General features: G+C 42.8%; 1 protein-coding gene across 3 annotated transcripts in view; it reads right to left on the reverse strand.

Annotated features, from left to right (window-relative positions):
• HECW1 (HECT, C2 and WW domain containing E3 ubiquitin protein ligase 1) overlaps window positions 1–16,069 on the reverse strand; it is a 479,331-nt gene that overhangs the window by 22,379 nt on the left and 440,883 nt on the right. For all 3 annotated transcript variants that reach the window (XM_024991127.2, XM_003585989.6, XM_024991128.2), the window contains exons 23-24: window positions 5,429–5,527; window positions 4,635–4,764 (exon numbers count right to left, since the gene is read on the reverse strand). In XM_024991127.2, the coding sequence (XP_024846895.1) occupies window positions 4,635–4,764; window positions 5,429–5,527 (229 nt within the window). The remainder of the gene's footprint in view (window positions 1–4,634; window positions 4,765–5,428; window positions 5,528–16,069) is intronic.

Below are 16,069 nucleotides of genomic sequence, written 5' to 3' on the forward strand. Positions count from 1 at the left end.
CATTCAGGTATGACCTAAATCAAATCCCTTATGATTATACAGTGGAAGTGAGAAATAGATTTAAGGGACTAGATCTGATAGACAGAGTGCCTGATGAACTATGAACGGAGGTTCATGACATTGTATAGGAAACAGGGATCAAGACCATCTCCATGGAAAAGAAATGCAAAAAAGCAAAATGGCTGTCTGAGGATGCCTTACAAATAGCTGTGAAAAGAAAAGAAGCGAAAAGCAAAGGAGAAAAGGAAAGATATAAGCATCTGAATGTAGAGTTCCGAAGAATAGCAAGGAGAGATAAGAAAGCCTTCCTCAGTGATCAATGCAAAGAAATAGAGGAAACAACAGAATGGGAAAGACTAGAGATCTCTTCAGAAAATTAGAGACACCAAGGAAATATTTCATGCAAAGATGGGCTGGATAAAGGATAGAAATGGTATGGACCTAACAGAAGTAGAAGATATTAAGAAGAGGTGGCAAGAATACACAGAAGAACTGTACAAAAAAGAGCTTCATGACCCAGATAATCACGATGGTGTGATCACTCACCTAGAGCCGACATCCTGGAATGTGAAGTCAAGTGGGCCTTAGAAAGCATCAGTACAAACAAAACTAGTGGAGGTGATGGAATTCCAGTTGAGCTATTTCAAATCCTGAAAGATGATGCTTTGAAAGTGCTGCACTCAATCTGCCAGCAAATTTGGAAAATTCAGCAGTGGCCACAGGACTGGAACAGGTCAGTTTTCATTCCAATCCCAAAGAAAGGCAATGCCAAAGAATGCTCAAGCTACCGCACAATTGCACTCATCTTACATGCTAGTAAAGTAATGCTCAAAATTCTCCAAGCCAGACTTCAGCAGTATGTGAACAGTGAACTTCCTGATGTTCAAGCTGGTTTTAGAAAAGGCAGAGGAACCAGAGATCAAATTGCCAACATCCACTGGATCATGGAAAAAGCAAGAGAGTTCCAGAAAAACATCTATTTCTGCTTTATTGACTATGCCAAAGCCTTTGACTATGTGGATTACAATAAACTGTGGAAAATTCTGAAAGAGATGGGAATACCAGACCACCTGACCTGCCTTTTGAGAAACCTATATGCAGGTTAGGAAGCAACAGTTAGAACTGGACATGGAACAACAGACTGGTTCCAAATAGGAAAAGGAGTATGTCAAGGCTGTATATTGTCACCCTGCTTATTTAACTTCTATGCAGAGTACGTCATGAGAAACACTGGGCTGGATGGAACACAAGCTGTATTCAAGATTGCCGGGAGAAATATCAATAACCTAAGATATGCAGATGATACCACGTTTACGGCAGAAAGTGAAGAGGAAGTGATGAGAATGAAAGAGGAGAGTGAAAAAGTTGACTTAAAGCTCAACATTCAGAAAACGAAGATCATAGCTCTGGTCCCATCACTTCATGGGAAATAGATGGGGAAACAGTGTCAGACTTTATTTTTGGGGGCTCCAAAATCACTGCAGATGGTGACTGCAGCCATGAAATTAAAAGACGCTTACTCCTTGGAAGGAAAGTTATGACCAACCTAGATAGCATATTGAAAAGTAGAGACATTACTTTGCCAACAAAGGTCCGTCTAGTCAAGGCTATGGTTTTTCCAGTGGTCATGTATGGATGTAAGAGTTGGACTGTGAAGAAAGTTGAGTGCCGAAGAATTCAGGCTTTTTAACTATGGTGTTGGAGTATACTCTTGAGGGTCTCTTGGACTGCAAGGAGATCCAACCAGTCTATCCTAAAGGAGATCAGTCCTGGGTATTCATTGAAAGCACTGATGTGAAGCTGAAACTCCAATACTTTGGCCACCTCATGTGAAGAGTTGACTCATTGGAAAAGACTCTGATGCTGGGAGGGATTGGGGGCAAGAGGAGAAGGGGACAACAGAGGATGAGATGGCTGGATGGCATCACCTACTTGACAGACACGAGTTTGAGTGAACTCCAGGAGTTGGTGATGGACAGGGAGGCCTGGCGTGCTGCGATTCATGGGGTCGCAACGAGTCCGACACGACTGAGCAACTGAGCTGAACTGAACTGAAGTTTTCTGATTCTTGATGTTCTCAGGAGGGAAAATGGTATTTCATTCTATTTAAATTTATATTTTTAAAAAATTGTGAATGATGTTGAATATTTCCTTTCCCGGGAACTATCCATTTATATTCGTTGTTAATTTTCTATTGTGTTGTTGTTCATTTCTCTGCAGGATCTCTTCTTATATTGAAAGACACAGACTTTTGTCTGTGCTATATGTTGCTGCTGCTGCTGCTGCTAAGTCGCTTCAGTTGTGTCCGACTCTGTGCAACTCCATAGACGGCAGCCCAGTAGGCTCCTCTGTCCCTGGGATTCTCCAGGCAAGAACACTGGAGTGGGTTGCCATTTCCTTCTCCAATGCATGAAAGTGAAAAGTGAAAGGGAAGTTGCTCAGTCATGCCCGACTCTTAGCGACCCCATGGACTGCAGCCTACCAGGCTCCTCTGTCCACAGGATTTTCCAGGCAAGAGTACTGGAGTGGGGTGCCATTGCCTTCTCTGGTGCTATATGTTACAATGTAGCAAATATTATGCCATTTTTACTTTGTTTATGGTGTAGTTTTGACATAAGGTATTAAAAAAGTAATTTTAGTTGACTATGTCTATCTTTTCTTTCATGACTTTGTCACATCTACAACAGCATTTCTTACTGCAAGTTAAAAAGAAAAATTCTTTCATTTTCATCTTTTTATTGTTCTTTTAAGCGCTCAGCTTTTTCACCAATGTGGAATTAATTTAAGCATAATGAGTTAGGTTTGGGATCTAATTTAAGTTTTTTAAGATGGATACCCATTTGTCTTAATCTATTTTGCTAAATAATTGTGTTTTTTTTGTTTGTTTGTTTTACAAATTAACCCTACTATAGGGCAAATGTAAAGAATGGGCTAAAAGTAGTCATGCAGAAAAGATAGTGTATCTTACACGCTCATCTAGTGCATGGGGGAGGACAGTTAAGTGAATCACATATTCTTGAATATGTTTAAATACACTCTCTAAAGATGTAAGAAAAAATAATTTTTTTCTCAAATGTGGAAAAGAGTATTCTTCAGAGGTATTTTTATGCAAAGATAATGCATCAAAACACTAACATTTTCTAGGACCTGAACAAGATTCTTGATTGAGAGGCGGGTGTTGGGTGGTCTGCAAGGTTCAGTGGGTAACTCTCACCCATAGATTCAGCACACTGCCCACAGTCATGAAGGTGCTTATAAAGTATCCCAGCTTACTTCTTACAGCATTCCATTACAAAAATTACACGTCATAGGCTTTTGAATCTCTTGTAAATGATGTTCAAAAACCTTAATTGTTAAATCTGCTCAGGCTATCAGGCTGGTCTGATAAAACTATAAGCCAGATGATTCAACGGTATATAAACACTGGAAGAAAAAAAATGGAAAGCTTCTCATATTAAATACTATTGTGATACATTTTGGAGGAGTAAATATCTGGATGCTAGAGATAAAAAGTATTGTTGTAGTTGCACAGATAAGAGAAATATCTTACAGATATATTGCACATTTTACAAAAATGCTTTCTGATCCACTGTTACATTTGATTTTCAAAAAACTCAATAAACTAGATCCATGTCAAAACGAGAAAAGAAGACATGAGTAATTTTAATAAAGGCTGCTGCTGCTGCTGCTAAGTCACTTCAGTCGTGTCCGACTCTGTGTGACCCCATAGACGGCAGCCCACCAGGCTCCCTCATCCCTGGGATTCTCCAGGCAAGAACACTGGAGTGGGTTGCCATTTCCTTCTCCAATGCATGAAAGTGAAAAGTGAAAGTGAAGTTGCTCAGTCGTATCTGACCCTCAGCGACCCCATGGACTGCAGCCTACCAGGCTCCTCCGTCCATGGGATTTTCCAGGCAAGAGTACTGGAGTGGGGTGCCATTGCCTTCCCTTAATAAAGGCAGTAGTTCTCAAAGAATTATATTTTGTTTTTTTTCCAAAGAATTATATTTTGAATGAATGACAGTCCTTGTTTTTAAACACAAAATCCCACTACTATATGATCCAACAATCCCACTTCTGAGTATATATCCCAAAGAATTTAAAACAGGGACTTGAACAGAGATTTGCATACCTATGTTCATACCAGCATTATCCACAATACTCAAAAGGTGGAGGCAACCTAGATGTCCATCAACTGATGAATAGCTAAACAAAATATGGTATTTACATGTTATGGAATATTATTCAGCCCTAGAAGAGAAGGCAGTCCTGTCACATGGTAAAACATGGATGGACCCTGAAGATACTATGCCGAGTGAAATAAGCTGATCACAAAAAGACAAACACTGTACGATTCCACTGAATATGAGATACTTAGAACAGACAAGTTCTTGGAAAGAAAAGTGGGGTGGTTCCAGTGGCTGGGAAGAGGGGGAAATAGGGAGCTATTATTTAATGGACATGGTTTCAGTTTTGCAAGATGAAGACATGCTGGAGATGGGTTGTATAACACATGAATCTACTTAACCACACTGAATGAACTGTAAACCTGGTTAGGATGGTAAATTTCATATCATGCAATTTTTCCATAACAAGACTCAAAATGTCTTTTCCAAGCCCCGCATCTCACAAACCTGGCCAAAAACCTCTTCATTAACCGTGAACGTGAGGTCGAGGATGTCTGTGATATTGTTGTCCTTCATCCATTGCAAGCTCTGGTGGAATTCCTCATCTAGATATTCCAGGTCACTCAAATCACAGGGTCTGGGTCCATTCAAAGGGAGAAAGGCAAACAGATTGTTTCAGTAAACATCTACTCAGACCTCATGCCAAAATATGGTGATATCACTCTAGGCTAAAGTAACACAGGTGCATTTTAGTGATTTGATACTTTTGAATACATCCATGAACCTATAGTTTATTCAGTAATTGGAAAAGAAAGTATTAAAATGTTTAAAATAACAAACACAAAACAATTATTGACTCAAGGACTCTCCATGGCCATTGGAGAAGAGTATCATTTAAAAATAACCAAGTTATACACCAATTTTTTTCTTTTATCCTATTCTGCCTTTATTGAGATATGATTGACATACAGCACTGTATAAGTATAGAGTGTACAGCATAATGATTTACATACAGGGACAGATCAGCTCTTCTTAATAGTTTCATACAATGCTTGTAATGCTACTATAATTATTTATATAAACTGATTTATATCTGGTATATGATGTTCTCTTATGCTTATATAAAATCTCCAAATGTCGTTTTACTGGACTAAAAGGTTTATGTGCTGGCTTAAGCACTCATAAAAGTAAACCACCATAAACCTAACAGGAATGAGCAGGGAAAACAGTGACAAAAAGGCCAGAGGAGTCAGGGAGGTCGGTGCCTCTGGTCCTGCAGGCAGGGCTGGGGGGACACTTACAGTCTCAGGAGCGCCTTATAGAAGGGTCTTGTGAAGAAAGCATCCAGAAGGTACTGATGGATCAGAGCCAGGCCTAGGATTCGACCACTGAACCTGAACCTAGAACGCAGATAAGGCAGAGCCATGTATTGTTGGTTGATGTGTTTCTCTGTAGTATTCATCTTAAGCCACTTCAAAAACTTGCCAAGTGATGACACGAGAGGCACCCATTCTTTTTATTCTTTACCATGAACAATGGCTATGAACCTGGTATGTACGAAATGAACATACCTCCTCAAGTAACCGAATAGAGTCATTTTACTGGAATCCTCTTCTCAGACCTGACTGTATAAGGACCCAAGAGAAGAAAAAGAGCTGGTGAAGGGGAATTCTGGGACCCAGACAAACAGCCAGCATTGAACCTGAGGATCTGAACCCAAGGATATGGAAAGTTTTTTGGACCATGCATTCTTACCCATTCAAGCATTCCATAGATACCACCCGAAAGTCTCATGTGTGCCTGACCCTATGCTAGAAGATGGGGGAACTTGAACATGACTCACATATGGCAATCATGCTCATGGTCAGAGAGGTGAGGTATGTGGGATCCCAGTGTGGTAAGCGGTCATGGCCACAGGACCTACATGGAGCCTACATGGCCACACACGAAGAACAAGGTCTCTGCTGGGAGGAACTGGTTGCATAGACCTGGCAACCTCCAGATATAAGGGCCTTCACTGATTTAAATCCTTGTTGGAGCAAATAGTTTTCTGGCATTTTTTTTGCTGGCAACCTGCCTAGCTGCATGCTGCAGTTCCTAAGAGCTTGGTCCCATTGTTGCCCTGTTCCTAAATCAGCTTCCCTCTGTCTGGTCAAGCCCACTGGCTCCCTCACCCTGGGTACTTCCCATCTCTGGTACTTATGTCCAGAGACCTAAGGGGATCTTTTCTGTCTCTTCCTATCTAACTAGATTTTCACCTAAAATCTAACTAGATTTTCTTAGCTGTGACTTTTCTCAGATCCCCTGTTGGAATTTTCAACTAACCCATCTCCACAACCTTTCATGAGGCTCTTAGACTAAAAAGACTTTGTACTCTGTAACTGCTATGAAAATGGTTTAAATGAATAGATTATAAGATCCTGTATAAGTGCAATCATAAATAATACTTCAGATAGCCATCTTTAAAGTAGTCTATTCTATTTGCATGAAAGTGAAGTTGCTCAGTCGTGTCTAACTCTTTGCAACCTTATGGACTATAGCCCACCAGGCTCCTCCATTCTTTTTGCATGAAATAACATGCAAATATTATTGGCTCTGGAGAGATAAGAAGTGTGCAGAACCTCAGTACAGGTGCTATAGAGGCACTGTGGATGGGGAGGCCCATGGACCAGATGAACAGCTTATAGTCCTTGAGGCCAGACTGTGCCATCAGTATTGCATCCCCTGATGGTCTTTCCTGATATCCCAATAACTGACGGGTCTCCAACCCAGCGGCTACAGTCCTGCATCCAAAAGCACTGTTCACTCCTACCCCATGCAGGCTTATCCACTCTAATGGATTCTGAGGCATCACAGCTGATGCTCCTAACATGATGTGGGGCTGTGGCCATGCGTGGGAGATGGCAACACCGCCCAATGTGGGAAGAGAGCAAATGCCTGCCAAGAGCCTGCCTCCTTTAGAGGTGGCTCTGGAAGGCCTAATAAAGAGAAATGGTAATCTCGGCAGGCAGAAAGTGTCTACAGATATGGAGCAGATAAAAATATTACATGAAAATACTTTCAACTCAATGTTAAAAAATGGACTATCTCAATAAACTGTAAATTCTCCAGCAAAATATACATTATTCTAATCTATTTAAGAAAAAGTAAGAATGTAAATAGACAAATAACCATAGTATAAACTATGTCTCAAAACTTTGAGGAAAAAGGACTATATCCTTATAAGGATATATCCTATATTAAATATCTGGGGTGAAAATACCCCAACTATAAGGATATCCTATATCTATGGGGATATCCTTATATCTATAGGATATATATATATATCCTATGATATATATATCCTAGATCTATATATAGATATCTATATCTATATATATCCTAGATCTATATATAGATATCTATATCTATATATAGATCAATATATATCCTGTATATCCTATCCTATATATATATATCCATAGATATATATATCGATATATATATATATAGAGAGATCTAGGATACATATAGATATAGATATATAGATCTAGGATATATATAGATATAGACATGTAGATCTAGGATATATATATATATCCTATATCTATAGGATATCCTTATAGTTGGGGTATTTTCACCCCAAATATTTAAATAGCTCCAGAAACCAGAAAATGGTAGAAAACTTAATTCATCATTATGAACTACCATAATCACAAAATACAATCTGGAAAAGAGCAAAGGAAAGAAAACTAAAGATGCTGAACTCACACGCTAAAAAATCATAAGTAAAACACAACAGAAAGTATCAGTCCATTCCCTGAATAATGCCAAATGATTTAGTATGCTTGATTCTAGGAAACTAAGGACAGTTTATTACTAGGCATTCCATCATTGAAATTAATTTAACATCAAAAGACAAAAATCATATGGCTTTTTCTTTCTTTCTTTTTGGTTAGAAGCTAAAAATTTCTTGAAAAGATCCACCATTAATTTCCTTGAAGAAAAATAAAAATTTCATAGTAAACCAAGAGTAGAAAAATGTTTCCTTACATTATAAAGGATATTGATCTCAGCATCATATAGATAAAGATATAGAAGGACAATAAAGATATAGAAGGACAATAAAGATATAGAAGGAATGTTGGTTATCACCATCCTTCACAATATTCTATTAGTTCTAGTCACTGTAGTTTGCTACAAGTGAAAAATGGGAAACAGATTAAAAATAACTTTTATGGAATGCCTATCAGATCAACACAGATCATGTTATCTCACTGATTCTTATAACAGCTCTATTTATGACTGTGGCTGTCTTCATTCCACCAGAAATCACAGGTCAATAATTAGCACTGGGGAAGTGGCACATCGAGGACACTGACCCATGTCTGCCTGATGCCAGACCAAGTCTTTTCCTTTGTGCCCATTTTGAGAAGCCACAGAGCAGCAAAATTCATCCTCTGGTCCAGGGGCTGAGCTGCCCACTGTGTGACCTTGTGCCAACAGTTAACCACCTATTCTTCATTACCTTTTCTGGAAAACAGCATTCTTCAAGTGATAGCTATTATTATTTTATGTTAGCTTCCAACACCTCCTTATGATCATTAGAAGGGGGAATTTGTTACAAAGTTCTGGTGGTGTCTCAAGAAATCCAGGGTCAGGAATGCAGTTGAGCTCAGATACTGAGGTGACTCCACCCTCATCCGAAGTCTCCCTTTTGTTCCTTTCTGTGGACATCTGCTTCTTTCTTCTCTCGCACTGCCAACACTGCTAATGTTTTTCAGCTTGGAGTTCAAGCCTCCAGAGTGACCAACTTGACTTTCATTGACCTAGGTTCAGATTTCCAGCATAATTTCCTGATTATCCAACTCACGTTGGATGCCCACCCTGGACCAAACCTGAAAGTAGGGTCTGGTGAGGAGAGCTCAGATCTGGGTATCATGTTCAGCACTTTATAGCCAGGATTACCATGGCTTGCCTCTCAACCAGGGGCTGGGATCAGATGGAGGGAGGCAGATGGGGCTGTTTTTAGCAAAGGGGGCTGCAACACAGACCACCCAATGAGAATTGTTTATCTGCTTTGAATGGGGTTGGGCATAGATGGAATTTCTAGACAAAATTATATTGGTTTCACAGGCTGATGGGGGCAACTAGTAGGTCCTCGATATTTTTTCATAGCTGTGCAAGCAATCTATGATAATGTGGTTTGGCTTTATATAAACACAGACAGGATGGCTTGCAGCCAGTCAAGTATATACAGTAAAATATATTCCACAGCGATGAACTATGATCTGGGACGTGTTTGTATAAAGCACACTGCAGGGACTGTACAATTCAAATCCAAACAACAGCTTAGAAGGCAGAGATTGGAATGGCAAACCATTCCAGGTTGATGAATTGCCTTGACAATCTCAAGAACAAGAAAACATCTTTCAGGGCTTGTACATCTCCTTTGTCTCACCCAGCCTGGACAAATACTTCCCAGGAAATTGATTGTGTCTCGTGTCAACACAGGTTGGTAATGTGTAGGAATTATGAGATGGAAAGAAAGTCCTTTTCTTTAGACTTTAGATTGATTATTAGAGAAACTATCCAGATAATTTAAGCAAAAAATACCCCCAAAGTTTCTGTTTTGATCTAAGTGACTAGGCACAAATAAAGAGTTCTAAGGATCGATGAAAGTGTCCCTACAGAAGGAGCAGCCTCCTCCTCCCCAGTGCATGGGGGGCATGTGTTATTTTATTTATCCAGGCCCCAGGGTCTCCAGTTCAAGAGCCCCTTTCCACCATCCATGTGAACCTGCAGGGCCGTAGCCACCCCTTCCTCTCAGGGGACCCATGGGGGGGTCTTCTCTGAGGCTGCAGGCCAGTCCTGCTCCTGGTGTGGTATCGATCCTCCTTTGTTATGGGCTGCCATTCCTGAAGGCACACTGAGCTCAGCACACCCCCAAGGATGGTTACTGAGCTGCAGGCTCTGGCACCGCTGCCACCGGCCCCCAGGCTGCTGCCCAAGACATGCTCTTCCGAGTGGCCTGGGCTCATTTCTATAGGGCTAGTAGGGCAATAGTTCCTCTGTGTCGACCTGCTCGGGTCAGAGGGGCCTCACGGCAGAGTTGCTGGGCCCCTGAGGGTTTTACGGGGCCACTCTCTCTCCTTTTATCCTGAGGCTGAAAAAGTCATGGAGAGCTAAGGGGCACCTAACCCACGCATTCACATCTGAACCTCAGTGCTGCTGGCCACTTGTTGGGTGGCTCTTCTGCTTTTCTTGGATCACATCACTTCTGAAACCCCAGATGCCCTGCTTGCAGTGTGCCTCCTGTTGGCCCCCGCTCCTTCCTAAGCATGTGGGATGTGCCCACAGGGTCTGATTCCAGTGATGGGCACTATACCGCTTCTCTTCACTGGACAGGCCTCAGCTATCAGGTAAATCAGCAGATACACGCACACATGACATGGAGGACATGAGGAGACAAGGCTGTCCCCCAACTGCACGTCCCAGGCATGTCTAAATCCACATGCTAGCTACACCAGGCTGGGTCTCACTGTGACCGTCCCCTGGTACTAGATGGTGGGGCTCAGCCTTTCCTCCATCCTAACTACCTGAAGAATACAACACCCTGGAGGGTCAGAAATGATGCCTCTCTCCATCAGTAATCCTCAAGGCGGGGGATGGAGGAAGAGAGTGTTTTCCTCTAGCTCCCTCTTGGTGTCACATGAAAACTCCCTAGGACATTCTGATTTGCCATCACCTTAAGGTGTGTTACTGACTTTAAGAAACACATGAGCCATTTTTTTCTATTTATTTACTGATCAGAGATGATTTCACAGAAACCCATTTGGACCTAAGACATCACAATTTAGATGATCGTATAGCAAAATACCACGAACCCCATATTTAATAGGAAAAAACTCCTCTACAGATAGTCAGTCAAACATGGGTCTTGTGAGAGGGCCTGGTCTGTCTTCCTTCAGGGCAGGAACATGGGCAGCTCACAGCTTGATTTCTGAACCCAACCCCACCCACCCTGTGGTTTGCAGAAACATGAAGTTCTTTTCAAATCCTTGGTTTTCAATACACTGCAAGTTTTTAGTTTTGGTATCACCAATCCTTACCCTCTTGTCAAAGAAAAATAATAGAATTGGGTATTTTTTAGTACAAAGAAAAATATAAGCAACATAGACAATATCAATAAAAATGCATCAACTCCATCTCCTGAAGCAACATCCTTGACCTTGGTGGGTCCTTCCCCCAGAGTATCAGTGGTGACCACACACATGCTTTTGAAAATGGAGTCTCCTTCCCACTTTTGTTTCTCTAAAGCTTCATTTCACACCACAGCCCAGCCTAGAGAGCCTCACATATCTGCAAACACAGGTTTTCATCATCCAATTTAAATAAACTCCAAAGTATTTCATTTTTATGAATGTCCTGTGCTTGGTTTAGCCCCTCCCATTCTGATGGACACCTAACTGGTTTTCATCTTTACCCGTCTGCTCACAGGTATTAGAGCAGGGACAGCATACAGCCAGTCAACTCTGGGACCACAGGAGAAACTTTGAAATGGGCAGATATCATTCTTTAAGCAGTCTCATCAGCACCTCACCAGATGTCTGGGAGATGAACTTGAGTTACCTCTGATAAGCAACTGCGGCCACTCTGAGCTTTCCTAACAACGCTGAGGGAGATCATGGCAACAGATCTGAAAGCAACCAATGTTACTGGCAAGGGTTTATCTCACTTCCATCTGAGTTTTGTACACTGTAGTGAGTGTTCAAAGGCAATGGAGTTTCACACATTTCTAGCACATCTTCTCACATGGCTTAAAAGGCCCAGAAAAGACATGACTCTCCCCTTGAGTGAATTACTGTTGATTCATTACTCTTTGGGCAGTTTGCCAGTAATCCAAGAAAGGCAGTGTGGTGGTGAGGACAAAGTTGAAAGTTCTGGTATCAGGCTGTCTCGGTTTAACACTTCTGACCTGTGTGACTTTGGGGAAGCTGCTTACCATCCCCGAGCCTCAGTTTACTCATCTGCATATGGGATCATAATAGCATCTACAGTACAGGGCAACTGCTGAAAGACTTCCCACTAGTAGTCAGCCTACCTGGGTATTCATTCAGAGATGGCATGTCTGATCCCTTTCCCAGGCTCAGGACCCTAGACTACACATCCAGGCCTGACTGAAGGATGAGAATATGGATTGGACCAGAGGACTAGCCGGCACATTCCTGCTGTTGCAGAACTGCAAACTTTTGCTTTGTACTTTTCAGTACAAACCTACTGAAAATTTTTTAAGCACCATTTGAAGTTTGCTCAGTGAAGCGAATTGTTCACATTTCTTATATCTAGAGTAGGTCTCTATTCAGAAAGATGTACAGAAAGATCAAACTGCAGAGATTTGAGGTCACTGAGTCAATGGATGGATGTGATGCATGTTTTACCCCCAGAAGCTGAACTAGCAGGTCTCTCCCTCCCTTTCTCTCTCCTCCGTCTGTCTCTCTAACAAAACTTTGTGTGGAAACATGTTTTAGCAGGAGGTAGGATGTCATGATTTCACGGTGTACTTTTCAACTGATTGTTTAAACAAAAGCAGTTTGCATAATGGCAAAGAATTCAGGATGTTTGGGAGAGGAATTTCTTGTTCACAGATCAGATTTATGGAAGGGGAAGTAGGATGGTTTGCCAAGTGAAGAAAATAAAAGGCCTAATTACACATCAGTATAAATCAGCTATACTTCAATAAAATTTTATAGAAATACCAAATTACTCTGGAAGGACATTTTGGATAGTGCAGCAAAACCCTTTTAAAAGGCTTCTCGTTAATCCTCTTATATGAAAGCGATGTAAAAATGGAATAACACCCTCAAAACAGCGCCCAGGCAATGATTCAAGTCTGAAAGGTTCTGCTGTGGTCTTTCTGGTTTGAACCTCTGGCATTAATCTTTGCCCTGTAACAATTATCCCACAGTGTCTCTAGGTTCCGGTGACCCTTTTAGGGTTTTCTTGACCTGTAAGCTATCAATCTCTCTCTGCATGACTCAGCATCAGAGATACTTCCTGTACCAGCTTCAAAGCTGGCCCCATCTCCTGGCCTTCCTGCCTGGAAAGGGCATCAGATAGTATTGGGTTGGCCAAAGGGTTTGTTCGGGTTTTTCCACAAAATCTTATGGAAAACCTAAACGAACTTTTTGACCAACCCAATGTATTAGGGAACTGGAAAGAGCTGGACACTTGGTGATAGCGTGCTTGATTCTTGCTTCCCTTGAAGAAGAGGTGAGGGGCTGGGGCAGATACAAGAACAGCTGGCAGGACTCTGAGGTCTGCTCAAAAGCTGGCACACAGTCTGCAGACTCTGGTGGTCTCTTCCAAACACATCATCTTCTGGAGCGCAAACAACTGTCAGAACCAGCACTGCACCGGCAAATCCCAGGGGCTCAAAAGTATTTTGTTGTTACTGAATGAAACCTGAGGGCCGATAAAACTGCCCCGGGCCTGAATGCCCCCTAGGCACCACCACAATGGCTGCCTCCCAAGCTATGACCCTGCAACTACGCCCACACTGTGCATGGTCTACCTCCTGCAAACTGATGGCTAAGTTCCAGAAGGTTCTCTTCACAGCAGTCATGTTTTCCATTCCTGTTCCTTTTGGGTTCTTCCCCCATCACTGCTCCCTGGCAACGGACCAAGATTTTCAGGGGTTAAAGTCCTTTAAGAGATCCCAGAGGTTCTCAAACGAACAGAGCCAGTTCCTCGACTGTAGCACAGTCAACATTTACTGCCCAGTGCCCTGCAGGGTGTTTCGCACAACCCCTGGCTTCTGCCACTAGATTCCAGTGCCATCCATCCCCTCAAAGTTGTGATCACCAAAACTGCCCCCAGATGTTGCCAGATGTCTGCTGAGGGGTATGGGACAAAACCACCCTCTTCAGGGCAGGATATCCTAATAGGTGATCACAGTCCCCTTTGTGATACATGGGTACCGCTTGCCTCTCCTGGGCTCTCTGAGGCAATGAAGGTCTCAATCCCCAGGCTTTGTGCTCCACTCTGAGCAGTTTTCATCACTCCCTGGATCTCTTAAGTGTGCCTTCCTACTCCACTAAACATCGTTTTATTGATATTTTCTTTTTTTGATATTTTTATTTTTGGATACACTGCACAGCTTTACGGAGAAGGCAATGGCACCCCACTCCAGTACTCTTGCCTGGAAAATCCCATGGACAGAGGAGCCTGGTAGGCTGCAGTCCATGGGGTCGCTAGGAGTCAGACATGACTGAGCGACTTCACTTTCACTTTTCACTTTCATGCATTGGAGAAGGGAACGGCAACCCACTCCAGTGTTCTTGCCTGGAGAATCCCAGGGATGGGGGAGCCTGGTGGGCTGCCGTCTATGGGGTCGAACAGAGTCGGACACGAGTGAAGCGACTTAGCAGCAGCAGCACAGCTTGAGAGATCTTAGTTCCCCAAGCAGGGATGGAAGCAATGCCCTCTGCAGCGGAAGCATGGAGTCCTAACTGCTGCACCTCCAGAGAAGTCCTCCAAACATCATTTTAGACTCCCACCTAGAACTCAGATATGCAGATGACACCACCCTTATGGCAGAAAGTGAAGAGGAACTAAAAAGCCTCTTGATGAAAGTGAAAGTGGAGAGTGAAAAAGTTGGCTTAAAGCTCAACATTCAGAAAACGAAGATCATGGCATCCGATCCCATCACTTCATGGGTAATAGATGGGGAAACAGTGGAAACAGTGTCAGACTTTATTTTTCTGGGCTCCAAAATCAGTGCAGATGGTGACTGCAGCCATGAAATTAAAAGACGCTTACTCCTTGGAAGGAAAGTTATGACCAACCTAGATAGCATATTCAAAAGCAGAGACATTACTTTGCCAACAAAGGTTCATCTAGTCAAGGCTATGGTTTTTCCAGTGGTCATGTATGGATGTGAGAGTTGGACTGTGAAGAAGGCTGAGCACTGAAGAATTGATGCTTTTAAACTGTGGTGTTGGAGAAGACTCTTGAGAGTCCCTTGGACTGCAAGGAGATCCAACCAGTCCATTCTGAAAGAGATCAGCCCTGGGATTTCTTTGGAAGGAATGATGCTAAAGCTGAAACTCCAGTACTTTGGCCACCTCATGCGAAGAGTTGACTCATTGGAAAAGACTCTGATGCTGGGAGGGATTGGTGGCAAGAGGAGAAGGGGATGACAGAGGATGAGATGGCTGGATGGCATCACTGTCTCTATGGACGTGAGTCTGAGTGAACTCTGGGAGTTGGTGATGGACAGGGAGGCCTGGCATGCTGCGATTCATGGGGTTGCAAAGAGTCGGACACAAATGAGCGACTGATCTGATCCGATCTGATCTGACCTAGAACTTGGGTTCTAGGTCTACGACTCTCTTGGGAAAAGGACAGGAAGGGAGGATACCTCCTCCCAAATGTACCAGATTATGTCATCCTTTCTGAGGCAATGATGTCTGACCTGAGTGAGCCCCCAGGAGAAGGAGCAGTACAAGCTAGGGGGAAACAATGCCTGGGGTGGGAACATGTATGTTTTGTCTGAATAACTGTAAAGAGGGCACAAGGACTGGATGCGGGAGAGAGAAAGAGAGGATGGGAGAACATGAATCTGGAGAGATTCCCCAGGCTGCAGAACATGCAGGCTTGGGCAGGCATGGGAAGGACTGTGGAGTCCATCCAGAATGTGATGGGAATGCATCACAGGTTTCCCGTAGGGTCCACAGGATGAACTGACTGATTCTGGGAATAACCCCTCTGGATCCTGCATGAAGAAAGGTGAGGCTGTCAAGCGTGGGAGAAGAGAGGCCAGTTTGGAGGCTCCTGCAGTCATCCAGGTGGGAGGTGATGGCAGTGTACACTGGGGTGGTGGGGGTGGAGGTGATGAGGTCACTTTGGGGATATATTTTCACGACAGGGCCAAGAGGATGTGCTGATGGCCTGGATGAGAG

This window comes from Bos taurus, chromosome 4 (genome assembly GCF_002263795.3).
Source record: "Bos taurus isolate L1 Dominette 01449 registration number 42190680 breed Hereford chromosome 4, ARS-UCD2.0, whole genome shotgun sequence".
In the NCBI taxonomy this organism is placed as follows: Eukaryota; Metazoa; Chordata; class Mammalia; order Artiodactyla; family Bovidae; genus Bos; species Bos taurus.